Source organism: Carassius gibelio, chromosome B6 (assembly GCF_023724105.1).
Source record: "Carassius gibelio isolate Cgi1373 ecotype wild population from Czech Republic chromosome B6, carGib1.2-hapl.c, whole genome shotgun sequence".
Classification (NCBI taxonomy): domain Eukaryota; kingdom Metazoa; phylum Chordata; class Actinopteri; order Cypriniformes; family Cyprinidae; genus Carassius; species Carassius gibelio.
In genome coordinates, this window is record NC_068401.1 from 21,017,233 (window position 1) to 21,043,630 (window position 26,398).

At 38.7% G+C, this 26,398-nt stretch overlaps 1 protein-coding gene across 6 annotated transcripts in view; it reads left to right on the forward strand.

Moving 5' to 3' along the window:
• The first annotated feature begins 958 nt into the window (after positions 1-958).
• LOC127959467 (protein unc-80 homolog) overlaps positions 959-26,398 on the forward strand; it is a 55,343-nt gene continuing 29,903 nt past the window's right edge. For 3 of the 6 annotated variants that reach the window (XM_052558676.1, XM_052558679.1, XM_052558677.1), the window contains exons 1-17: positions 959-1,223; positions 1,626-1,674; positions 2,632-2,788; positions 2,902-3,197; positions 3,839-3,962; positions 4,157-4,221; positions 4,364-4,497; positions 5,709-5,976; positions 7,249-7,383; positions 7,546-7,762; positions 11,120-11,251; positions 11,821-12,089; positions 12,856-13,173; positions 13,264-13,395; positions 13,998-14,145; positions 24,967-25,017; positions 25,472-25,620. In XM_052558676.1, coding sequence (XP_052414636.1) covers positions 1,132-1,223; positions 1,626-1,674; positions 2,632-2,788; positions 2,902-3,197; positions 3,839-3,962; positions 4,157-4,221; positions 4,364-4,497; positions 5,709-5,976; positions 7,249-7,383; positions 7,546-7,762; positions 11,120-11,251; positions 11,821-12,089; positions 12,856-13,173; positions 13,264-13,395; positions 13,998-14,145; positions 24,967-25,017; positions 25,472-25,620 — 2,736 coding nt within the window. In that variant the 5' untranslated portion in view covers positions 959-1,131. The remainder of the gene's footprint in view (positions 1,224-1,625; positions 1,675-2,631; positions 2,789-2,901; positions 3,198-3,838; positions 3,963-4,156; positions 4,222-4,363; positions 4,498-5,708; positions 5,977-7,248; positions 7,384-7,545; positions 7,763-11,119; positions 11,252-11,820; positions 12,090-12,855; positions 13,174-13,263; positions 13,396-13,997; positions 14,146-24,966; positions 25,018-25,471; positions 25,621-26,398) is intronic. The other 3 variants (XM_052558678.1, XM_052558680.1, XM_052558681.1) reach the window with 1 other exon arrangement.

A 26,398-nucleotide genomic window follows, 5' to 3' on the forward strand; every position in this document is an offset into this window, starting at 1 on the left:
AAAGAATTAATAGGACCATAACTAACTTCTATCTGGTCAAGATGTGTATGTGGGAAACCGAATAATACCCCTTTTTCTTTTCTTTTTTCTTTTTTTGGTAATCAGATTTATGAAAGTGAATATATCGCATTTGTTTATGCTTTTAGAACACTAACTTTTATTCTTGTCTGATGTGTTATTAAAGAGGTATTAAGGTGTTTTTGGTTAACTCTTATGAACTTCAGTTTATGAACATGTATAGGTTATCTACTTGTGCAATAAGCTCCAGAAGAGATTTTAAATCAATTTTTGTTATCTGAAAGGATCACATATTAGGTTACACTTTATTTAAAGGGGTCCTTGTTACAGTGTAGTTATACATTTAAGTTCTGAGTAATATTAACAACATGCTCTTACTGTACATATGGTTAGGGTTTGGCTTGGGGTTACTTGCATGTAGTTATGCATAATTTATTGTTATAATAGTAAGTACATGTAATGTGTAACAAGCACACCTTAAAATAAAGTGTTACCACATTTTGCTTTACATTTATTGCAGTGTAATTACAATAACCATGTATTTACAATACAGTTGTGCTTTTTATTTCACTTTTGTTCTTGCATAAATTAAGTATATACCATATATACTGTAGGCTATGAAATGTAAGTCATAGTTTACATTAAACATTTTAATTGCTAGTTATTATTACACTGAACTTTCCAAATTTGATGTTATCCAGCACTAAGATATTCTGAAAACTTCTAACATGGGTCTCATATTGTCTTTTTTTATTATTATTATTATCATTATTATTACTGTAACAATGCTTGTAGTAGCTGTTATATTTTGGCAGAACTGTCGATTTGGGTACTAATAATGCCGTATGAATTGTTACACTGACATATTTGCGAATCTCGAGCTTTTAAGACCCAGAGGGGGTCCTTTGCTCCATCTCATTGATTACGTATTTGAAGCCGTATCAACCCGACGGTCAGTGTGTCTTAATTGACAAGTGGATTCGGTCTTTCAGCGCTGCTCCACGGGGTGGTGTCGACACAAGGCAACACCTGCAGCCATTTTACCATCCGATGTCGTGAATCAAATCCATCTCTGAGCAGCCCGTCTGCACCCTTGAATCCAGCAGGTCAAAAATGGTGAAAAGAAAGAGCTTGGATGACAGTGACCAGGAAAACTGTCGGGGGGTTCCGTTTCCGATCCAAACCTTCCTATGGAGACAGACCAGGTCAGTGATTTAGTCGTGGCATAACAGGTGTTTCTGCGAGTGATTAGTCTGATTTCCTCGTCTTTGGCTCCCGCAGAGCGGTTCTCATTCGTATGCATCTCTCATACCGGTCTCTGAATGGATTTCTGTTGCGCTGGTGTCTCGTGCGTCATCTTTTCACACACCGCCGCACCTTGTGTGATTAAAGAATGAAACCCTGAACAAAATTTGCTGAATGTTCTATCGAATGTTTCACCTTCGTAGAGCTATCGTGCTGTCAGCGCCTTATCAGAGCTCTTCATAATTCAGTTTCAGTTAAATCATGCTCTGGCACAGAGTGTCCTTGCCGGCTCGGTTATGGCTGTTAATTTATACAGTTTTATGATATGGTATGAAACTAAATAAAAAACGTTTCTGTTACAGCGCGTTTTTACGGCCGAAGTTAGGGAAGCAGTATGAAGCGTCCTGTGTGGTGAGTGTATTAATAATCATAAGTGAACACCTTCACCTGTGTTAATCTTTCCTCTATCTCAGAGAATATAAACCTAAATCAGAGGTTCATATATTTAAATAACTGCTTTTGATTTAACGTTAATATACAAACCACAAAGAAAATAGCTAATATACTGACAACCACTATAGCAAACAAGTTATAGAGAAAACCACACACACGTAGGCTATATAACCAAAGCACATTTACATATGTACAGTAATATGCACGCAAATACAAAATGGCATAATGGTTACAAACATCATGTGTGACTCATGACACTAAAATAATTCAATAAACATTAATTTAGCAACATAAGATGTGACATAAACCTTAATGTCCATAACTGGTAGAAAGAACTAAGAAACATAATTATTTCAAACAAATGTCATACAGGGCATTTTGGGAATTTTTTTATTTACAATTTTTCACTGAAATTTCTAAGATGACTTGTTCATTTCCGAAAACAGTAACTTTAAAAGAATGTTACATTCTTACAGTAGTTTACTGTTAAACTAATAATAATAATGTAGTGTGTATCCTCCTTAAGTGTTTTGTTTTTGTTTTTTCAAACTAAAGTTAAAGTAATGAATTTACCATTTTTTTTTTTTTATGAAGCATTCTGCAACCCTCTCTTTCAAGACTGGAAATTGTGAATTTAATTTGGAATATTTTGTTCTATTGACAGCTGCAGAGTTTTTTATTTTGTTTGTTTATTTATTTGTTTTTCACTAAGAAATAAAAACAAATCTGAAAACAATTCTGTTAATAATAATTGTTATTATTATTGGGATTAGTATTAGTATGCCATATGACTGACAGTCTTGCTGTTATATCAGGTTTTCTTTCTTGTGTACAAATAATACTGTAACAGGAAGGAAGCAATAATTTAATAAGTGCTCTTGGGGATTATGTCTCATGCTTTTATCCTGCCTATAGTCTTTTGAGCGGGTGCTGGTGGAGAACAAACTCCACGGGCTCTCTCCAGCCCTCACCGAAGCCATCCAGAGCATCTCTCGCTGGGAGCTGGTCCAGGCTGCTCTGCCTCATGTTCTCCACTGCACTGCCATCCTTCTCTCCAACCGCAACAAGCTGGGTAGGAACCTTATTAAACTACAATTTCTATGTCCTTTGTGCACTGTGCGTTTGGGTGAGTTCATTCTGTGGTTAATTTTATTGATCAGCATGTTCGCAATCTCTCTTCACCAGGACACCAGGATAAACTCGGGGTAGCTGAAACGAAACTCCTTCACACTCTACACTGGATGCTTCTGGAGGCGGCCCAGGAGTGCCACCAGGAGCCTGGCCTGGGACATGGCTGGTCTGGGGGCAGCAGTGGTAGCAGTAGTGCCTACCTTCAGCCCATGGGGAACCAGGGTATCACAGACCACAATGGCAGCACAACTGAAGAGAATGAATATGCCCGTGCCAAACTCTACCACAAGAACATGGCCACTGTGGAGCTCTTTGTGTTTCTCTTTGCCCCCCTCATTAACCGGATCAAGGTTGGAACTATTGCTGTTGAAGTGAATTATTTTTTTCTCTCCAGGGCTCAACAAGGCCAGTTGAAAGAGTTCATAGAAGTGGCTGCATTGCCACTGAAAATATTACATCACTGATATTATGCATTCATTTTAATGCCTTAGTTTTCCATGATCTGTTCTGCATTTTTGCTGTAAATTCTTCTGATTTGTCACTAGATAATGTTACTAGTTGGCAAACATAGATGAGATTAGCAGAAGGGAGTTTCATTACAGCTGTATAATTTCCATCTTGTTTTTTTAATATAGATTAAAATAAAATGTATTTTAATTATTAAAGTGGAATATAATACTTATTAAATAAATATTATCTAATTATAATTATTTAATAATTTCAGTATTTTAAAGATGAAAAATGATACCTAACGTTAGCTGAAGAATAAATATTTCTAGCGAACATAAAAATATAAACTGATCATTTTTGTGGTGGTGCAGATAAAAACATTTCTATGACAAAGCAAGGAAAATGTTATTATTGAGCCATACTTGATCAGTTCAAAATCCTTCATTTCATCGATATGAATGTACTTTTTTATTTTTGCAAACAATGATTTATTAATTTAGCTTAAACTGATAAAAAATATTGATCATTTTGCATTTGGCAGGAGTCTGACCTCACCTTTCGATTGGCTGGTGGACTTGTTATTTGGCAGCCAATGTGGGAGCACCGTCAACCTGATGTTCCTGCTTTTTCTGCCCTTGTCAAACCCATGCGTAACATTGTAACAGGTCAGATTTCTGTAAATTCACCTATTTTTTTTACAGTTCTTCTATCACTTCTGTCCTCAACAACAATTTTTTTTTTTTTTTGGTATTTTACCAGCATTAAACACAAAATACAATTCTGTCTTTGCTAATTGTTCTTTATGTGTGTACATCATTCATGCTTGAAACATCTGCTATCTCTGTTATATTCTCCACAGCAAAGAGGAATTCTCCAGTGAATAACCAGTGTAGTTCTCATGATACCAGTAACCCATGCCCTGCCGTGAGTATTTAGGCTGTGATTTGCAGCTGCACAGCCTCTTGTGGCTCATTTAGTCCTGGCGTATATTAATTTCCTCTCGTAGTGCATTAACATCATTGTTCAGCCGGGGTCATGTGATTTCCTCTTCTATCTCGGCTTTCAGGTGGTATGTGAATCAGACCAGCCAGACTCCTCCTCCCCCTCGGTGACAGGACAGAGCTGTCGCCGTGGCAACTCTGTGGAGAAGGGAGGGTCCTCACAGCAGGCATTTGAAAAAGGATTTTCACAACCAAAGAAGTGAGTGTTTGTACATTCAGGTGGTGCATGTAGCAGGATCCTATTTAATAATCTGTTTTGAATTGAGGGAAAACATCAATTGTCAATATATGTATGGGTTAAAAAATCATATTAAGACTTTGTGGTTCTACTCTGACAAAAATGGTATACTTTTATAAGTTTCCATAAATTAATTGATCAGTTAATGCAATAGCCATCATGAAATAATAATGACAAAATACTTTTACAGTTATTATTATAATTTCTACACTACCAGTCAAAAGATTTTGAACAGTGAGAATTAAAATAGTTTTTTTTTTAAGAAGTCTCTTCTGCTCACCAAGTCTGCATTTATTTGATCCAAAATAAAACAAAAGCAGTAATATTGTGAAATATTTGTACTATTTAAAATAACTGCTTTCTGTTGGAATATTTAAAATGTAATTTATTCCTGTGATCAAAGCTACATTTTCAGCATCACTCCTAGAAATCTTTATAATATGCTGATTTGATGTTCAAGAAAAATTTACAATTATTATTATTATCAATATTTAAAACAGCTGAGAACAATTTTTTTTCAAGATTTTTTGAAAATTAAAAGAAAGGAATTAAACAAAACTAATTGATTAAAAGAAAGATCCAAAGATCAGCATTTATCTGAAATAATTTTTTGTAACATTATACCATTCTCTCTCTCTCTCTCTTATATATATATATATATATATATATATATATATATATATATATATATATATATATATATATATATATATATAAAATAAATTTTGGGGGGGGGGGGGTTATAGAAAATAACACCTTTTTAGCTAGGATGCTTAATTTCTTGATAACGATATAACGACATATTAAATATTACAAATTTCGTTTACAGATAAATTCTGTTCTTCTGAACTTAAATTTATACCATATTAAAACATAATTTTAACTTACAAAAAAATTGTTACATATTGAACCTTTCTATAAAGTGTTTATCTGCTACAATCTTCTAAAACTAGAAAGACTTTTAAGCATTTTTTCTTGAAACTCATCCTATGCTGGCTAGATAAATAGTGTCCAGTTCCAGTCAGACTCCCATCTGTCACAGTGTTAGTCTGTGCATGTGTTCGCACTGCAGTTGCCAAGCAACGATCCTGAGCAAAGTCAGTCTGAACTTCCGTTCCTTCTGACCATCATTTTCTGTAACAAATATGTCTCTTTCTTTCTTTCACTGAAAGTTTCTCAGTCCCTGGTGGCATCTCTGTATCACAGCGAGCAAGGTATGCCACCTATTTTGATGTTGCAGTGCTGCGTTGCTTGATGCAGCCTCACTGGACAGAAGAGGGTGTGCATTGGGCCCTCATATACTACCTGCAGCGGCTGCGTCAGATACTGCAGGAGAAGCCTGAACGCCCTCCTGAACCCCTGATACCCCCCTTACCACGGCCCCGCAGTAGTTCCATGGTGGCTGCTACCCCTTCTTTGGTTAATACTCACAAAACACAGGTAACAGTCCTATGTCAGCAACTGACTGTGTGTTTTTACAGAGCAGTTTCTGATTGTAATGGACAGTGGCATATCTGTATTAGGTTCTGGTGGGGCCAGGATTTGAAATACATTCTGTGATCATTAATTCATTTAAAATTCTGATTTAGTTTTACCATAAAATAAACGTGTACATTACATACACATTACAACACTGTGTATTATGTGTATTATCAGATGTTAAAAGCCCAGCAGATATTTATAAAATAAGCAGGTTATTATTTTTATGCTATGGTCGATAATAAATAATGGCCAATATTGAAATTCCATACAATCTGGATAATTTGACGGAAAATATTAACATCCATTGCAATGCAATGAAAGAGTACAAGTGAATTTAGCCATCACAGCATAAACATTCTGAGACTTACTGCATTTTGGATTGTATATTTAAAGGTTAAGTGTAAGATGACTATCTTTATTTAAAGTAATCTTAATGTAAAAATACATTACATTTTAATATTTATTTTCAGATGATATACATCCAAAGTAAACCCACACTGATTAAAAAAAAGTAATAATTACATATGTTATTTATATGGTACTTTTTGTCATGCTATGGTTGGTGCACTAAAGCACACAACGATGGAGATAAGTGACAGACACAGCCTTTATAAATCCACAAATGACACTCAGGAAATTGTAGGAGAAACGCACTTATGAGAACGAACAAAGGAACTGAAGAAACAGGGCTTATATAACAGGAACGCAATCTTGTTAAAACAGAACGGGTGTACTATGGAAATTAAAAAGGATGAAGAACACAGGCAAACAGGCACAGAACATAGTGAAAAGTAAAACAAGATGGAAAATAAACCTGATACTAATAATTTTCAGGTAATATTTTGTTGATGAATTGTGTTGCGTGAAATAATAAGGCCATTTGATGTGGAGGGTTTAAATGCATTTTTGCTTGATATAAAATTATAAGATGTTTTGTATGTGCCCCCATGTTAGACTTGGCAGGTGACTGATTTTGCCTCTCCAGAAATAAAAATCCAAAGATGTAATAATTACAATAATAGTAATGATTAAAAGCGATAACTGACCAATCTTACAATTTTAAATTTTTAACAAGTTAAAAGTTCATTATACATGATCAGGATGTTTGGTTGCTGCTTTAAAAGATGCGTAATAAACTGAAATACTATTATTCAACATTTGAACCATCATAAATCATAGGTTTTTAAAAAGGCATACCTCTGATACCCTGTATTTTGCCATTTTTCTAAGGATATGACTCTAAAATGTAATGAGGAAAGCAGGTCTTTGAGCTCTGAGACCTTCTCCAAAGTGTCAGTTTCCAATCTCAGGAGACCAGCAGTCCCTGACCTCTCAACTGAGATGGGCATGAACTTATTCAAAAAGGTATGCAGATTTTTTTTTTTATGATTAGTTTCAGACACTAAATGATATATTTTCGTTTTTTCAAAACCTCTAATAAAATGTTGATATCACATGCAAGGTTACTTTTAACTTTCACTATGCTCTTTATTCTAGTATTCCATTACTTTTTTGTCTTTTTTCCAGTTTAAGAACCGTAAAGATGATCGAGAGAGAAAAGGCTCTATTCCATTCCACCATACTGGGAAGAAACGCCAGCGTCGAATGGGTGTGCCTTTCCTGATGCACGAGGATCACCTGGATGTCTCACCCACACGTAGCACCTTCTCATTCGGAAGCTTCTCTGGACTGGGAGATGACCGGCGCACACTGGAACGTGGGGGTTGGCCTTCCACTATCATGGGTATGGAATCCATTTTGTTTCTTTAGGCTTTGTTTTTCTAAACAGTTTTTTGTGCATCAAAAAACTTTTATAAAACTTTAACAATTTAATAATTTATTAAACATTTTTGTAAAGCAATTTTTGCCCTTTGCCCTTTTCCCAAATTCTATTTGCCCATACAAATTGTGCATTCACCAATTGCTTACACTTGTGTGAGATTAGTTTTAAATTATTGTCAGGGCTCTGAACTGGTTCAAGGAACGAAAAACGGAAACAAACAAAATTTTGACAGGAACGAAATCAAATGTTATAGTTCCGAACAGAATCGAAAATTTTAAATGGCCATTAACCAGTTAATAACGTTATTTTATCGTTCCATTTAATATTTGAAATTTGCTGTCAACCAATCACGATTTCCAGCAGTATGGCATATGTAAATGTGACGGTGAAGCCAACAATTGAAATGTCTGCTCAGCTGTGAACTCATCATGGGCAAATCTCAATGGTAATCCACTGCCTTCAGGGCCAGATTAAAACCAAATTAGGCCTGATGATGCAGCGCAAAAAGGACCTATTTTTTTCTCGGCGTTGGTGCATGTGCATTCGACACTCAAGCTCCAGCATGCTTAGCCTTTCCTGCCCAACTGAGAACCGCAGCTCTCCTTAGATTATTCCCAATTTTGAGAAGCTCCGCTTGCCGGTTGAGTTTTTTTAGAGAGAAAAATAAATATTATTTCATTGAGAAATAGACATAATGCAGACACAAAATGTTTACAAGCATTAGGGCTATAATAAACACTGTAAACATAGCTAGGCTATTTTTTATAATAATCTGGCATTTAAATACATGGCGAATAATACAGAAACATTTGATTTTGTGTCGAATGAGACCCAACGTTGGTTTGAGTTTCGTTTTAGCTTAAAGGGGGGGTGAAATGCTCGTTTTCACTCAATATCCTGTTAATCTTGAGTACCTATAGAGTAGTACTGCATCCTTCATAACTCCAAAAAGTCTTTATTTTTATTATATTTATAAGAGAAAGATAGTCTGTACCGATTTTTCCCGGAAAAACACGAGCGTCTAGAGGCGTGACGTGTGGGCGGAGCTAAAGAATCACGAGCGCCAGTAGCCTTTTGAGTTGAGAGCATGTGGAAGCTGTGACACAGATCCAGAGGCTGAAATTTAACAAGAGCAGCATCAGCAAAGGCGGTATGCTATGTGGTATGTAATGAAACTGTATATATTTGCTTAGCGGTTTTGGAAAATGACTAAGTTCCACTTTATGACGTCTTTTTTTTTTTTTTTTTTTTAAGCTGTAAATGTGGAAAGTGCAGTTTGATGACAACATTGCATGTTGTTTACTTGATGTGCTTACGCGCTGATAGCTAAGTTAACAACACAGAGATATTTGAAGCAGTTTTACTCACCGCATGTGGTTCCAACACACAATTGTGAACCTTTTCCGTTGGGACTGCATTATCCTTAAGAAATAAACGATGTGCAATCCGAAATGCAGGGAACAAACAAAAACACTTGCACAACTCCGTTGATGCTCTGTAAAAATAAACTCCATCCACTGGTCCCTTAATGCTGTTTCTCTTTTGGTAATCTGTGCAGGGTTGTCTTGCCCTGGCAACCAAAAACACACTTCTTTTGTGACTTTTCGCGACGCTCTCGCTCTGATCAGGCTGTGCTCAGCCTCTCTCTGCTCTGCTATACGGGAGTGCGCGCTCTTCCGGCAGACGTGCCCTCAGGACCCATATAAGGAAATTCCGCTCCATCTAACGTCACACAGAGCCATACTCGAAAAAAACTTTCCGAAACTTGTGACAAACCGGAAGAGGTTTTTTGGAACAAAAATACTCCTTCAAATGTACAACTTAATTTTTGAAACTTTGTCCATGTTTAGCATGGGAATCCAACTCTTTAACAGTGTAAAAAACAAGCATTTCACCCCCCCTTTAAATTAGTTTTGGTTTGTCATTAATATTGCTTTATCTTCTTATATTTTTAATTCCTGTTCATTTCTAAATACTGTTAATTGAAATGATTTGTTGTGGAGTGAGGGGAAATAAAATAGCCAAGCGGAGCATCGCAAATTTACTATAAACTGAACAATTTTAATTTGCTATATTAACCTCAAAATAATTCTCAGAATGAAATTTGGAGTCTGACTTTCGAACGCATATACAGCGTTACTTATTATACAGTAAATATTATTCTATATTCTTTGCACTGTGACGTTACTGACTAGGAATGTTAATTTCTGTTATTTTTCCAAGCCAACAACCGTTAACCAACATGATCATTTTAAATAATAATAACTGAAAGTATAAACGCTATATAATAAATAACATTTTAGTATCCAGATATGTCGGGAACAGGGAAACATTTGGATTCGTGCCGAATGAGAGAGGTAGGCATAAGCTTCATATGGCATTATTTTTTTTGTCAAAAGTTATGAGCGCGTAAGACAGGCTCACGAGCACATTATGTTATTTCACACACGCAAAAATGAACCTTCAGCTGGCATGATAAAAGTACTCGCACACAAATTCAACAACCAAGAGGTGTACATGAGCTGCGAGCGAGCGCCAGGCATACTCTCATAGGTTAACTCTGCTTGTACAGTGGAATCCTGCTCGCGCGCAGCGGGCTTCTGCTCGCGGAGTGCTGTTTTGCTCGCACAGAGGATTTCTGCTCGCTCAGCTGATTTCTGCTCCCTCGAGTCTACATGACTTTTGACAATTTGGGGGTGGAAACCAAGGAGGGCACTGACCCTCTTATTATTGGTCACTTTCACACAGGGACATCCTTGTACCTTGATTGACAGCTCTCATTACAGGAAGCACGGAGTTGGGTTAAGTTACCACCGAAGAAGAGTGGGAATGAATTAGAATGAGTTTTCTAATATACATAAAATGTCTCTGCACGTATGAAATGCCGCCCAGGTCATAGTTAAATCAATTTACCATCGATGTATATATTTTCGAACGATGAAGCCTACGTTTTGTTAAGTAAGTTAACATTAAGTAGCTAGGCCAATCTAGAGAAGATGATGCTGTATTGGCTGTGGCTAAGCGTTAGATCTCTATTTTTTCCTTTTCTTTTTGAGTAAAGAAAACGCTATACTTTATTATTATTATTATTATTATTATTATTAGCCAAATTATAGGCAAAGAATAAATATTTTTTTAAGTTATTAACTGGTTTTTCTTCCACCCTAACCGTTTTCGGAATGGTAATAATATCAGAGGAACGCAGAACAGAAACGTTAAAATATCGATTTTGCTCGGAGTGAACCTATTGAATTTTTTTTTCTTCGTTTTCCAGCCCTGATTATTGTCATATCGTGGTTGTGTTTTGTTGTGTTGAAGGGAAGTTAACACGTCGTGGAAGCTCAGATACTACCGGAGATGTGGACAGTCTTGGAGCAAAACATTTTCACTCCCACCACAACTTGCCTGAACACTCCAACAGTCACAGTGACAATACCATCAAAGAGGGTGGTAAGCAAATAAATCAAAGTATTCATTCTAAATCTATTGCAGTTCATCTTTCATGGAATTAATCAAGATTAATAAAATACAACAGGGATTTTCAAACTGTTAGATGCTAGTGGCTTGCTGAACATTATAGAGAAAAAAATAAATATACCAATACCGTAATTTTCGGACTATAAATTACACCTGAGTATAAGTCGCATCAGTCCAAAAATACGTCATGACGAGGAAAAAAAACATATATAAGTCGCACCGGACTATAAGTTGGATCTATTTAGAACCAAGAACCAAGAGAAAACATTACCATCTACAGCCGCGAGAGGGCGCTCTATGCTGCTCAGTGTAGGCTACAGGAACACTGAGCAGCATAGAGCGCCCTCTCGCGGCTGGAGACGGTAATGTTTTCTGTTAGTTCATTTCTCTTGGTTAATGTCACATTAATTTTGATAAATAAGTCGCCCCTGACTATAAGTTGCAGGACCAGCCAAACTATGAAAAAAGTGTGACTTATAGTCCGGAAAATACAGTATATTGTAATTGTTAATAATCATTTGACTGATTGACTTCTTTCTCAGTTCGTTCCCAGATCTCCACCATCACCATGGCTACATTTAACACAACTGTGGCTTCCTTTAATGTAGGCTACACAGATTTCTTCACAGAGCACATTAAGAAACTGTGTAACCCCATTCCCATCCCTGAGATGCCATGTGAGCCGCTGGCCTGCTCCAACCTTCCCCGAAGTCTGACAGACTCCTGCATCAATTACACATCGCTAGAGGACCGAGACAATATTGAGGGCACTAACAACTTCATTCTGAAGAACGGCATGCTGGACCTCATGGTAAGGGGTGCAGCCTCGAGCAAAGGGGCATTGATTTAGAGACAAATTTGCTTATACTGTCTCGGTTAAAAAGGATTTTCTTACATTGTTAAAAAAAGGTAAAAGGTTAAAAAATGCTTATTCTGATTTGATGTACAGTTATCAGCAACTATTCTGATTATTATCATATGTTTTTATGCAAACCATGTTTTTTTTTCAGGCTTTTCAATAAATAGAAAATTCCATTTTTAAAACAGAAATCTTTTTTAAGATGACAAATATGTGTTGTCACCTTTTATTGCTAAATAAAAGTATTGATTTATTTTTATTTTTATTAAATCGTACCCTAAACTTTTAAATGGTAGTGTATCACAGTTTACACAAATATTAAGAAACACAACTGTATTTAACATTCTAACAGTAATAATAATAAATGTCTCTTGAGCATCAAATCAGCATATTAAAATGATTTCTGCATATTAGAATGAAAACTTTATTTTTGTTTGCGATTAATTGCAATTAATCGCTTAACAGTGCTCATTTGTTTATCAAATAAATGCAGTCTTGGTAAGCATAAAAACAATTATTTAAAACATAAAAAAAGTAATTAGAGTATTTCAAACTTTTGACTGGTAGTGTTAAGATTAGCCATCAACATTAAATGAATAAAATCTTACAACTATTTTAGATTTTGTTCACTCCATTAAAGCTTTAAAAGAGCTGATCATATGATTCATAGTATGAGTAGTGTTGCCTTTCCTGTTTACCACTGGTATGTATTTTTAAGGCTATTCTACGGGCCCTGTATTCCGTACTCACCCATGACATCAGTTCTCGGATTTGCGACGTGGCACTCAACATCATCGAATGCCTCCTGCAGCTGGGGGTTGTGCCCAGTGTGATTAAGAAAGCCCCCAAACCTGAGGACAAAGAGGCAGAGCGTCCGAAGGAAGGAGCCAGTCAGAGTGTGGGTGGAGCTCAGGGGGAGGCGGCTGGAGGCACAGGAGCAGCACCTAATGGAGGTGGTGGAGGAGATGGAGGAGGAGGAGGTGGAGAGAGTCGTGGAGGAAGCAGAGATGATATAAAGAATAACAAGGAAAACCAGGTAAGAAAGTTAATCTTTTGGTTGCAAATAAATATGTGTGAGTAATTATCACATGCAAGATTTCATGCATTTTTTTTAAATCATCAACAGGATGGAGACACTTCACTCAGCACTCACAGGTTGGCTCTCACCATGCTCATCAAGATCGTAAAATCACTCGGCTGTGCGTACGGTTGTGGTGAAGGCCATCGTGGGCTTTCTGGAGACCGCCTTCGGATGCAGGTCAATATATGTGTACGATTAAAATATAATTTTAAAATAAAGATTAACCTTTTTTTAAGAGGTTTAAAGGGTTAGTTCAATCTTAAAAATGAAAATTAAGCCATAAATTACTCACCCTGAAGTCATCCTAGGTGTATATCACTTCAGTTGGAGCTATTTTAAAAATTGTCTTAAAAAAAAAGTGTCTCACATATGGGGGGGGTGGCCCTTGTTCACCCCCCAGAGCCGTTTGACACTTTTTTTAATGGATGAGCTTTTTATTAAACTTGTACCAGTGCAACACATGCTGAGTGGCATCAAACAGCTCGAAAGATCAAAGACATTTTTTTTTATATAACTCAAACTGAATTCACCTGAAAGAAAAAAGTAATGTTAATCTAGGATGACGTCAGGGTGATTAATTTATGGCTTAATTGTCATTTTTGGCTGAACTAACCCTTTAATCACTGATATACACCATTAAGTTGATTTGTTGTTAGACTATTTAGTCGTGGTCAGATGATATGGATTTCATAAAATATGTAGAATATAGTACATTTGCATGTAGCAGTTTGTCTCCAACAAAGGTGAATGACCAGATGCTCTGTGCTATTTTTTGTTAGGCGCAGAATTGTTTGACTACTCTGTACAAGCTGGATAAAGTGCAGTTCCGGCAGACTATGAAAGAATATGTTAATAAGGATTCGCTCAACAACATTGTGGATTTCCTGCATGCCCTACTTGGCTTCTGCATGGAGCCAATCACTGACAGTAAGAGGGCAGAGCTGCACTTATTAAGTGCATGTCTTTAACATGCCCAGGCATATTTTTTAATCCCTTATCTGAAGTCTCCAAAGATACAGCATGAGCCCCATTTTCATGCATCAGTAATAGAGATGGATTTGAATTTTCTTATAAGAGAGTTAAACATGATTTTTTTTTTTTTACAATTTGATTATTGAGCTGTTTATGAAACTTTTATTTAAAATTCAGAATATTGTAAATTTAAAGCAATAGAACAATTTCAGTCAAAAGATTTTTTAATGTTTTTGAAATAAGTAGCTTATACATTTAAAATACAGCAGAATGGTAATATTGTGAAATATCACAATTTAAAATAACTGTTTCTTCAGGGTTTCTGCGGGTCTTAAAAAAGTCTTATATTTAGTTGTATCAAATTTAAGGACATAAAAAGTATTAAATTATACAGGAAAGTCTTAATTATGATTTCAAGAGGTCTTAAAATTTGGGGACTGAAATACCAGAATTGCCATATGGCTGAATGTGATAAATGAAACTTCAAAAGGCTAAAGTTATGATTTCATTAAATAAACATGAGCCCTGCACATTCAAGTCTGGTGCTGTGCTGCTTTGTGTTCTGCTGTTACTAAGGAAACAGTTATTTTCTACCAAACGCTCCACCTGCTGGCAGAATGAATGAGCATTTTCAATAAAAATTGTTCAGAGTTCAGACCAATGCAAAATCAACCCATGTTTTTTCCCTGCACCGTATATATTTTATTGCCTGCAGACACACAGAGCTTTAAATGTGAACTGGTGGATCGATAAGATGCATTATAAAATTATATAATGCATTATAAAAATCTAAAAGGTATAGGGGTGTGCGATGTGGTCTGCGGATCCTGCAATAATATCGCAATTGTTGTTTTAACTATGTGCGAATTTATATTATCCACTGTATTGTGAAAAGCAAATAAAATTCCTACAGAGTGCGCGCATACCTTACATGATGAAGTCTAACAAGTTAGACTAGTGTGCGTGCTTGCGCATTTATAGTGCGTTCTTTCACTGCATGAATTAATCTATTAAAATGCATTTAGAATTATCACATACTTCAATATATGAAGCCGAAAATGTATATATTTATATAATTTCATATAGTTAATATCACACGAGGAGTGCCGTTTTTTTTTGTCCAAAAGTCAACATGATTACAAATGTGATATTGATTTTAGTTCAGTTCAGTAAACAAGGAGTTAATATTAAGAGACTTACGTTTTAGACTCCGCATTTCCTGTTTTTGTTCTATTTCTTCAACGAAAATCATTCCAAACACAGAGACAACGTGCTGTTTTGTGTCTCTGAACAACACAACGGTGTTTCGTTTCTGAATGAATTGCCCATGTAAATGTTTTAGTTCAAACGCAATGACTCATTTAACTGTGACTTGCTGCCACCTACTGTTAGGTTTAATTTCATTTAATTTTATTTAATTTTTAAAAATAATTTCAAACGCGAGTTTTCAATGTTTTATGTTTAAAATATAAAAACATTATTTATGTATTAAAAGTTAAAGTATTCCATGTCCCTCAGAGCTGCATTAAACAGTGTGTAAATGCATCTAAATTGCACTTCTAATGCCGCTTCTGTGTTTCCTCTTCATTGCAAAGATCAATTTTGTTGATACTGATTTAATTTGCTTGGTAAAAGCACAAATGCAAGAATTTGACTCAAAAGATGGTACACAGTTTAAGAAAAAATGTCTTAAAGGTAAAATAGTTGAAAATGATTAATTTCTATTATTGCTGTGAACTTACCACACAGAACATGAAGAATATTAAAAAAAAAATCAATATCCAGCTGTTAGCACAATTAGAGATGAGATATCAGCACAATAACACTATAGCAAAATATTATCTAATTACCCTGAAAAGGATTGAGATATAATTTTATAATTAATAATTTTGTTGTCGATATCGCATACCCCTAATTTATATAATTTAATTTATATAATATTTTATCGATAATAATCGATAGTTCCAATTAATACTTTTGATTCATCCATTTTCTTAAAAACAGTTTAAAGGCTGAAATGTAAAGTTTAGCATTTTATAAAACATTTGGTTTTGTGAAAACTTATTATGCATTTTGCAATTTAATATGCTAGACATAGACATTGTCCAACCCTGCTCCTATTGTATTAATTTTATTTGTGCAGGTCTTAAAAAGGTCTTATATTTGAGCTTAAAAATCCTGCAGAAACCCTGTTTTTTAAACATGTACTTTATTCTTGTGATGGCTAAGCTGAATTAAGAATTAATTCCTGTGATGTTAAAGCTTAGTTTCAACATATTTGAATTCTTTTTGAAGGATCACGTGACACTGATGACTAGAGTAAGCTGCTGAAAATTCAGCTTTGCCATCACAGAAATAAATTACCTCTGAAAGCAGAAATATCTTATTTTAAATTGTAATAATATTTCCCAGTATTACTGTTTTCACTGTGTCTTTGACCAAATGAATGTAGCCTTGGTAAAAAACTTAATTATTCAAATCTTTTGACAGATAGTGTATCACAAACAAATTTTTATATTAGGGTTCTGTGCCATTTGAAGTTATTATTAAACAGCTCACTAAAAATACTTGATTCTGATTAATTCTGCTCAATAATAACTGCTAAGCTGTATATCTGACTGTTGACCATGGCAAGATACCGTTGCTATTTTCATGTCTCTTGTATAACTCCGTCATCTGTTTTCATACCAACTTAGAATAGCTCATTGGTGCCGTCTTGTTACTCAAAACTGGAAGATTTGAGTATAAATTTAATAATATGGTGAGGATAAACCTTTGATAGATGACTAGAAGCAAGAAAATGAAACCATTGCTTGGAAGAACAACTAACTGGTAAGAGACATAAAGAGCTGGATGAGAGAAAACTTAAAATAGATAAAGTTTCATTTTACATTGTAGCTTATTATGTTAAATAACTATTCCACAGAAGTAAACCAAATTTAACACGAATATGAAAACATAAATTAATATCTATTTCACTGAGTAATAATTAGCTGTTGTCTTTATACAAAAAGCTAAGTTAATCTAGTAAAATAATAAAATCAGATCAGGATTTCATATGAATGTATTAATTTGTTTTGTACAAGTGCTTTGCAAAAGTATTCATATCCCTTCATTTTTTTCACATTTTGTTATGTTGCTGCCTTGTGTTAAACTGCTTTAAATTCCTTTTTTTTCTCCACATCAATCTACACTCCATACACCATAATGATAAAGCAAAAACTGAATTTTCACAACTCCGTAAGTTTATTAAAAATGAAAAACTGGAATAAGTACATTGCATAAGTATTCCTACCCTTAACTAAATATTTAGCGGAAGCACCTTAACACCCTCAAGTTTTTAAGGTATGATGCGACAAGCTTTGCACATCAGCATTTGGTAATTATCTGCCATCCTTCTCATCTCTTCACCTCTCAAGTTCTGTCAGGTTGGATGGGGGCAGATGCACATTTTCAGGTTTCTACAGAAATATTTGATTAGGTTCAAGCCCAGGCTGTGACTGGGTGTCACGCTGTCTAGTCTCTGTTTCCCTGGGTGTCCACTAGTGGGCTCACTTCCCCTTGGGCACTTCACCATAGGCACTAGAATTCCTCTAGTCTGGTCCTGTCTTCACAGTAATTGCACTCCAGTTAATTGCACCAGGTGCAGGAAATCTATTGTCATTAGCCTTCATATAAATACCAGTCTTTCCCTGTTGTTTAGATGGAGTCCTTACCCTTCGTATGTCCAGTCTTCTCGCTTCCCGAGATTCTTTCTTCCTCATATTCTGAGTTCCCGTTCCTATTCCTTTCTTGTTTGTTTGTTTTTGTTTGGACTGCATTTCTGGTTTTGACCCTAGCATGTCTGACAACGAATTTGGTTTATCCCAATAAAGCATACCTGCGATTGGATCTCTCGTTCTCCCTGTGTTTCACTGGTCGCAAATCGTTACAGAAGGACTCCATCCAAAGAGATCCAGCGGTATGTCTACTCCAATTTCCTCCCAAACCATCAAGTGGGAGAGGAATGGCTTTGAGGGTACTCGCCTGGATGTGTTACGTGGGACCAGGGGAGGTCGCTCAGGAGTGAGTGGTCGAGAGGAGGTCCGACATCACTCTCCCATATGCCCACCGGAGATCCTGAGTTCGGTTGGGAACCGCCATCTCACCAGTGTGGACGGAGAGGGGAAAGGAGGCGCAAGTCTGCCGAGCCAGCGCCACTGCACAAGATGGCTGCCAGTCCAGTGCCACTGCACAAGATGGCCGTCAGCCCAGCGCCGCTGCGCAGAATGGCTGCCGACCCAGCACCATTGGACAGAATGGCCGCCAACCCAGCACCACAAGGCAAGATAGAAGCCAACCCAACTCCACAGCACAAGATGGCCGTCAGCCCAGCGCCATGAGGCAAGATGGACACCAGCACAGCGCTACAGCACAAAGTGGTCACCAGCCCAGCGCCACGGTGCAAGATGGCTGCCAGCTCAGCGCCAACGCCCAAGATGGCCGCTGAGACGTTTTTGGATTATTTCTCCATGCTGTCAAAGATCTTAGAGATTCCCAAAACTGTTCACGTCACATCTGCTGAGCCAGCACCACAGTACAAGATGGTCACCAACCCAGCGACACTGCACAAGATGGACGCCAGCCCAGAGCCACTGCAGAGGATGGCAGCTACAGTGGGCTTTCCAGAGTCAAGTCATATACTCGTTGACCCTCCAGAGTTGAGTCAGATTCCTGTTGACGTTCCAGAGTCGAGCCAGGTGCCCGTTGACTTTCCAGAGTTGAGTCAGGTTCCGGTTGACCCTCCAGAGTCGAGTCAGGTGTTCATGGACCCTCCAGAGTCAGGGTTAGTTACCGTTGACCTTCCAGAGTCAGGGCTAGTTCCTGTTGACCTTCCAGAGTCGAGTCAAATTCCAGTTGATTATAGACAGTCAAGTCATGTTCCAGTTGATCATCCTGAATCAAGTCAGATTCCTGTTGACCTCCCAGAGTCGAGTCAGGTGCCTGTTGACTTTCCAGAGTTGAGTCAGGTTTCGGTTGACCCTCCAGAGTCGAGTCACGTTCCAGTTGATTCCCCAGAATCAAGTCAGATTCCTGTTGACCTTCCAGAGTCGAGACAGGTGCCCATTGACTTTCCAGAGTTGAGTCAGGTTCCGGTTGACCCTCTAGAGTCGAGTCAGGTGCTCATGGACCTTCCAGAGTCAGGGTTAGTCACCGTCGACCTTCCAGAGTCAGGGTTAGTCACCGTCGACCTTCCAGAGTCAGGGTTAGTCACCGTCGACCTTCCAGAGGCAGAGTTAGTCAATGTCGACCTTCCAGAGTCAGGACTAGTTCCTTTTGACCTTCCAGAGTCGAGTCAGGTGACCCTTGAATTTTCAGAGTTGAGTCAGGTTCCAGTTAACCCTCCAGAGTCGAGTCAGGTGCTCATGGTTCCTCCAGAGTCAAGTCAGGTGCTCGTGGACCCTCAAGAGTCAGGGTTAGTCACCGTTGACCTTCCAGAGTCAGGGTTAGTCACCATTGACCTTCCAGAGTCAGGGTTAGTCACCTTTGACCTTCCAGAATCAGGGCTAGTCACCGTTGACCTTCCAGAGTCAGGACTAGTCACCATGGACTTTCCAGAGACAAGGCTAGTCACCGTTGACCTTTCAGAGTCAAGTTAAGTCACTGGTGATCTTCAAGGACAGAGTCAAGTCACTGGTGATCTTCAAGGACAGAGTCAAGTCACTGGTGATCTTAAAGGACCGAGTCAAGTCACTGGTGATCTTCAAGGACCGAGTTAAGTCACTGGTGATTTTCAAGGACTGAGTCAAGTCACCGGTGATCTTCAAGGACTGAATCAAGTCACTGGTGATCTTCATGAACAAAGGCAAGTCACCACTGATCTTCATGAAAAAAGGCAAGTCACCATTGATCTTCATGAACAAATGCAAGTCACCAATAATCTTCATGAGCAGAGTCAAGTCAGCACCAATCTTCTGGAATCCAGTATAAACACCATGGGATTACTAGAGTTTCGTCCTCCCGTTGGTCCGGCCGCACGGATGTGGTGTTCTTCTGCTCCGACCTGGGGGCCTTCGGCCTCGACCACAAGGATGTGGTGGTCTTCTTCTCTGCCCTGGGGGCTTTCTGCCTCGACCACAAGGATGTGGTGGTTGTCTGCCCTGCCCTGGGGGGCGTCTGGTTCGACCACATGGATGTAGTGGTCTTCTGCTCCGCCCTTGGAGCCTTCATCCTCTTCCACAAGGATGTAGTGGTCTTCTGCGCCGCCCTGGGGGGCTTCCGCCCTGACCACACGGTTGTAGTGGTCTTCTGCTCTGCCCTCTAAGGACCTGTCCCTACGTCCCTCCCCCTGATCCTCCGCCGGTCCATCACCCTCCTGGACTCCTTGTTTTGTGTTGCACTTCTCTTGTCTCTGTTTCCCCATTTTCCTGGTTGTCTTGTCTCTGTTACCCCATTCTGGTCCTCTTGTCCATGTTTTCCCCATCTTACCTGGCCCTCCGTCCCTCCCCTTAGTCCTCCGCCGCTCCACCTCCCTCCTGGTCTCTTTGTCTGTTTGGGTTTCCCTTGGGTTCAGGTGGAGCATCTGGCAGCTGCTCCGTGGAGGAGGGGGTAATGTCACGCTGTCTAGTCTATGGCTGTGTCCAAATTCAGGGTCTGCATCCTCCTTCGGCCTCGACCACAAGGATGTGGTGGTCTTCTTCTCTGCCCTGGGGGCTTTCTGCCTCGACCACAAGGATGTGGTGGTTGTCTGCCCTGCCCTGGGGGGCGTCTGGTTCGACCACACGGATGTGGTGGTCTTCTGCTCCGCCCTTGGAGCCTTCATCCTCTTCCACAAGGATGTGGTGGTCTTCTGCGCCGCCCTGGGGGGCTTCCGCCCTGACCACACGGTTGTAGTGGTCTTCTGCTCTGCCCTGGGGGGCTTCCGCCTTGACCACATGGTTGTGGTGGTCTTCTGTTCCGCCCTGGGGGGCATCCGTCTCGACCACACGGAGGTGGTTGTCTTCTGCTCCGCCCTGGGGGTCATCCGTCTCGACCACACGGAGGTAGTGGTCTTCTGCTCCACCCTGGGTGGCATCCGCCCTGACCACATGCTTGTGGTGGCCTTCTGCTCCGCCCCGGTGGCCGTCACGTGATGTCCTTTATGGACTTATGTTTTTGTGTTTTTTTCCCTCTAAGGACCTGTCCCTACGTCCCTCCCCCTGATCCTCCGCCGGTCCATCACCCTCCTGGACTCCTTGTTTTGTGTTGCACTTCTCTTGTCTCTGTTTCCCCATTTTCCTGGTTGTCTTGTCTCTGTTACCCCATTCTGGTCCTCTTGTCCATGTTTTCCCCATCTTACCTGGCCCTCCGTCCCTCCCCTTAGTCCTCCGCCGCTCCACCTCCCTCCTGGTCTCTTTGTCTGTTTGGGTTTCCCTTGGGTTCAGGTGGAGCATCTGGCAGCTGCTCCGTGGAGGAGGGGGTAATGTCACGCTGTCTAGTCTATGGCTGTGTCCAAATTCAGGGTCTGCATCCTCCTTAGGATCCTTCCTACCTAGAAACCGTGACAGCGACAAGCAAGACGCGGGTGAAGAGCTCATCGTTCTCTCCCTGGAGCTTTATAAACACTTCTGTCTGCTCTTTCGTCCTTAGAAGCGTTAAAAACAGCTTCAATCACTAACAAATAAGCTGTGTGTAAGGGGATATTCACACAGGCAGTAAGGAAGAAGCTAGTTTACGAAAGTAAACTTTTTTTTTTTTTTACATATACACGTACAAATGTAAAAAAAAAAAATGCTTAACGCTAAAACAAAATGCCTAACTAGAAAACCACTGAAAATATATATTTTTGAAAAGCCAGTTTTTAAAAAACATCGAAAATAATACTGCCGAAAAGAATTATGGGATAGGTAGGACGCGAAAGGATCCACCACACCCATCCTTCCAATTCGGGGAAAAGGAGGACGCATTTGTGGGCCGCTGTTACGTCTCTGATGAAATTGTTTTTACTAGGGGTTAAAAGAGGTAACATTAAGTTGCATTTTAAAGAAATGAGGCAGGGAAAGAGGTGGCAATGGAATACATGACACAACTGCACTACAAGAAATATTTATTGCCCTCAAGGAACAACAAATTAAACAGACAAGACAAAGGAGAGAAGGGAAGTTAAAGTGGCGCTTAAATCATAAAATGAAATATGAGCCCCACTAACTAACTAACTTCCCAAACCCCTAAACTAATAAAGAAAGAAAAGAAAAGTCTTCAACGCAAAAGCGTCATAAACTACACTAACTGCACTAAAGCCAAAACATACAAAAACAAGCGCACACAACTAAACTAGTGTTTCTAATACATCCAAAATCACTACGTGCAGATATGTAGGTCACGTGACTTACTAAACTCTTCCACTCCTTCCTTGTCTTCCAAACCATCAATAAGCTGAGAAAACATCAGATCAAAAATCAGCAAAACGACAAACGCACACCATAGTCACAGCAGAAAATGTCCTTCCCGCTCTTTCACAGATGTCCTCCTTTTAAACCTCTTGGATGCGAGCATGATTGGCAAAGGAAACGATGTTAACGATGATTGACAGCAAAGATATCCAATAGAATCCAAGGAAGGTGGTACCTAAGAGCATGAGAGTGAAAATGGAGAAAAAAAAAAACAGCACAAAAGATCGCGGACCGTAACAGCCGCATTGGAAGGATCCTACGAATTTGGACAGCCTTCGTCGCGGCGCTGTGACGTAACATCCTTCAAATGCGTCCTCCGAAGGATGTAGACCCTGAATTTGGACACAGCTTATGTTTCCCTGGGTGTCCACTAGTGGGCTCACTTCCCCTTAGGCACTTCACCATGGGCACTAGAATTCCTCTAGTCTGGTCCTGTCTTAACAGTATTTGCACTCCTGTTAATTTCACCAGGTGCAGGCAATCTATTGTCATTAGCCTCCTTATAAATACCAGTCTTTCCCTGTTGTTTAGATGGAGTCCTTACCCTTTGTAAGTCCAGTCTTCTCGCTTCCCGAGATTCTTCCTTCCTCATATTCTTAGTTCCCGTTCCTATTCCTTTCTTGTTTTTGTTTGGACTGCATTTCTGGTTTTGACCCTGGCATGTCTGACAACGAATTTGGATTATCCCAATAAAGTATACCTGCGATTGGATCTCTCGTTCTCCCTGTGTTTCACTGGTCGTGAATCGTTACACTGGGCCACTCAATGACATTCACAGAGTTGCCTATAAGCCAATATTGCTTTGTGTTTGTCTAACAGAGACTACATGCTTCTGTGACCCTTCAATGAAACTGAATTTTTTTTCTGAACTCTTCCACAGATGTGTGGCTTGATGCAAACCTGTTTCTGAGCTCTACAGGCAGTTCTGACTTTTGCTCTGATATGCATTATCAGCTGTGTGCCTTTCCAAATCATACCCATTCAATTGAGTTTGCCACAGGTTGACTTCACTTGAGGTGTATAACATCTACAAGCAATATGAATGCTCCTGAGCTAAATTTCAACTGTCTCAGATAAGGGTATGAATATTTATGCAATGGAATCATTTTAGTTTTAAATTTTTAATAAATTTGCAAAGATGTTAAAAAGTTGTTTTTTGCTTTACGATTATGGTGTATGGAGTGTAGATTGATGTGGAAAAAAGCAATTTAAAGCAGTTTAACATAAGGCAGCAACATAAAAAAAACGTGCAAAAAATTGAGGGGATATGAATAGTTTTGCAAGGCACCGTAGAGTTATGGGAAGTCATTATGGGAAAACAAACCCCTCCAGATTTAAACAGGTGGTATTTGATTCCCTGTCTGGGTTAATATTTTCCAACATTTACATGCTAAGTGTACATTGTGCCATTAAGTCTCATTTCTTGTAGAAGTGACTGGAGTGAGTAGCTTTTCATATGAACACTGTGGCTGTCACATTTCCATTTATCAGAACATCTGGATATTTCTGTGTCATACCAAATGTCTCAGTTACACGACAGAAATGTTGCTTTATAACACCCATGAACAATCAGAACAGATCATAACACGTAATACAGCAGGCAGAATAATTTAGTGTCATACAGTATATCAGGGCTTTTCTATTTCTGTCTTTTCCGTAGATTATATGATAAGCTGCTACACACTTGGTTTGGAGGTTGGGTATATCTATCCAACATCACAAATTTATATTTAATTTAAGATTGTACATCCCAGCTATGGCATTACAGTTCTATCACAATAAAGAAGTCTTTAAAAAATCCATTAAAAAGGCAATGTGTTACAAAGTATTAAATGAGAAACTTGAAGCAAATGTTACACAGCTGGAAATACAGATAGTTTCTACATATTTTTATGTCATTCGTTTCTCGCTCCTCGGCCTCTTCTGTCTTCTGCATTCATGTCTGCCAGTAGTAATTCTTCCTTCCTTCTTTCTTTCTTTCTTTCTTTCTTCCTTTCTTCCTTTCTTACTGTCCATCTGTCAAATTCCACTCTTTGTTTCCCAGTCCCTCATCACTCATCCTTTCAGCAGACTTGCCAAACATCATATTGACAGTGTCAATTCTTATTGTTTGTATTTTTCAATTTTATGGAATCAAAACAGCAAGATAAGCTGAATTTCGATTGATTTCTGGCAAGTTAGTGAACATGAGTGAGTGTTATTAAAATGGTATCCCTATGTTTTTTTGGGTCGTCTTCTTTTTGCATCTGTGGGTGTGCGTCTGTGCGTGGATGTGTGTTTTGGAATGAGTTGGTGTTTCCTGACTTACGAGTACATGTCTGTGCTGGCCTGACACCAATGTTGCCCACCATCTTTTCTCTTGCAGAATACGGCAGTGCAGGTGAGAGGTCCAGGAGGGCGAATAAAAGAAACTTCGGTAGATACACAATATCTAAATTTACTGCCAAAACTAGGCATTACACCCATTCCTGCACCCCTCACAATGTCCAGGGTGATGTTCTCGCCTGTAGTAGAGCTAAACAGTGCTTAGGCCTTACCGAATAAAAAATCTAAAAATCGGCTTTATATATCCAGCTAAACTTAACTCAACATCACTGTGAAATCAGAGCATGACCTGATTGTTAGGTCTATTACTATCTCTCAGGCCACAGTCACTTGCATGTATGCAAACCTTCAAAACCCTGCACAAATCACTTTTTAGGTTTTCCTATCATATGTGCTATTGATTTTTTCCCCTTTTCATCTTGTAAACATCAATGCTTCCTGCTTCCATTTATTGTTTGGCACTTATGGCTGAGTGACTTTATTTTGCCCAGACATGGCAGCCAGGTCCCAGTGTTTCCTCTGAGATGACTTGTATGTGTTTGCAGACAAGGCTGGCTTCGGGAACAACTTCACCACTGGAGGAGACAAGTCTCTGGCCCAGAGCATGGAGACTGTGGTGGTGGGCTGCATGTTCAAGTCTCTCATCACAAGATGTGCCTCCACTACACATGAGCTTCACAGTTCTGAGAACCTGGTGAGAGTACTGCATTTAACTCATGAGTTGCCAAAAGCTTGGACTTGAGATTACATTTGGTGAAAGTTACACTGACCAGACACCATACAATAAAACATATTTTTGCTATTTCAATATTAATTGTATCATATAAGCATCATGTTTATACATGAAAATATGAAATTCCATATCCTAAAACAACAGACTTATCTTTGGTGACATATACCAGGCTTCTCACAACCATCAGTCAGTCCCTATCCCTTTTTCATAATAGACTGTAAGTTCACATTCACATCTAATTTAGATTCTGATAACATAAGTAATAAAAAAATGAGCAGTAAACTACATAGATTAAACATTATCACATGTCTGATTTTTTAAAAACCAGGCTTTAAGAATTTGTCTGAAGGAGTGGTACATTTTTTTCTTTAATTTGGAAGTGTGGAACTGAAAGGAATTACTTAGTCCCCTCTCTGAGAGGATCTTGTAGATCTGTTGTTTAAATGTTTCTGCTTAATAAAATTACTTGAGTGGTGGAGGAGCTTTTCCATTTAGGGTTTTAAACATAAGACAGGCTTCATTGTATTTTGTTAGATTTTCCCAGTTAAGGATATGATATTTGACCAAAATATTGCAGTGATGGTAAGTTTTTGTCTTTTTATCTAACACTTTATATATGCCTGCTTGTACACGGAGAGAATAGGCTTCAGTGTTGTACATTTAGCTTGTGACCAAATTGTCATTGATAATCATTGAATTTATATATAATTTTGCTGCTGTAGTTTTTTTATATACCTAA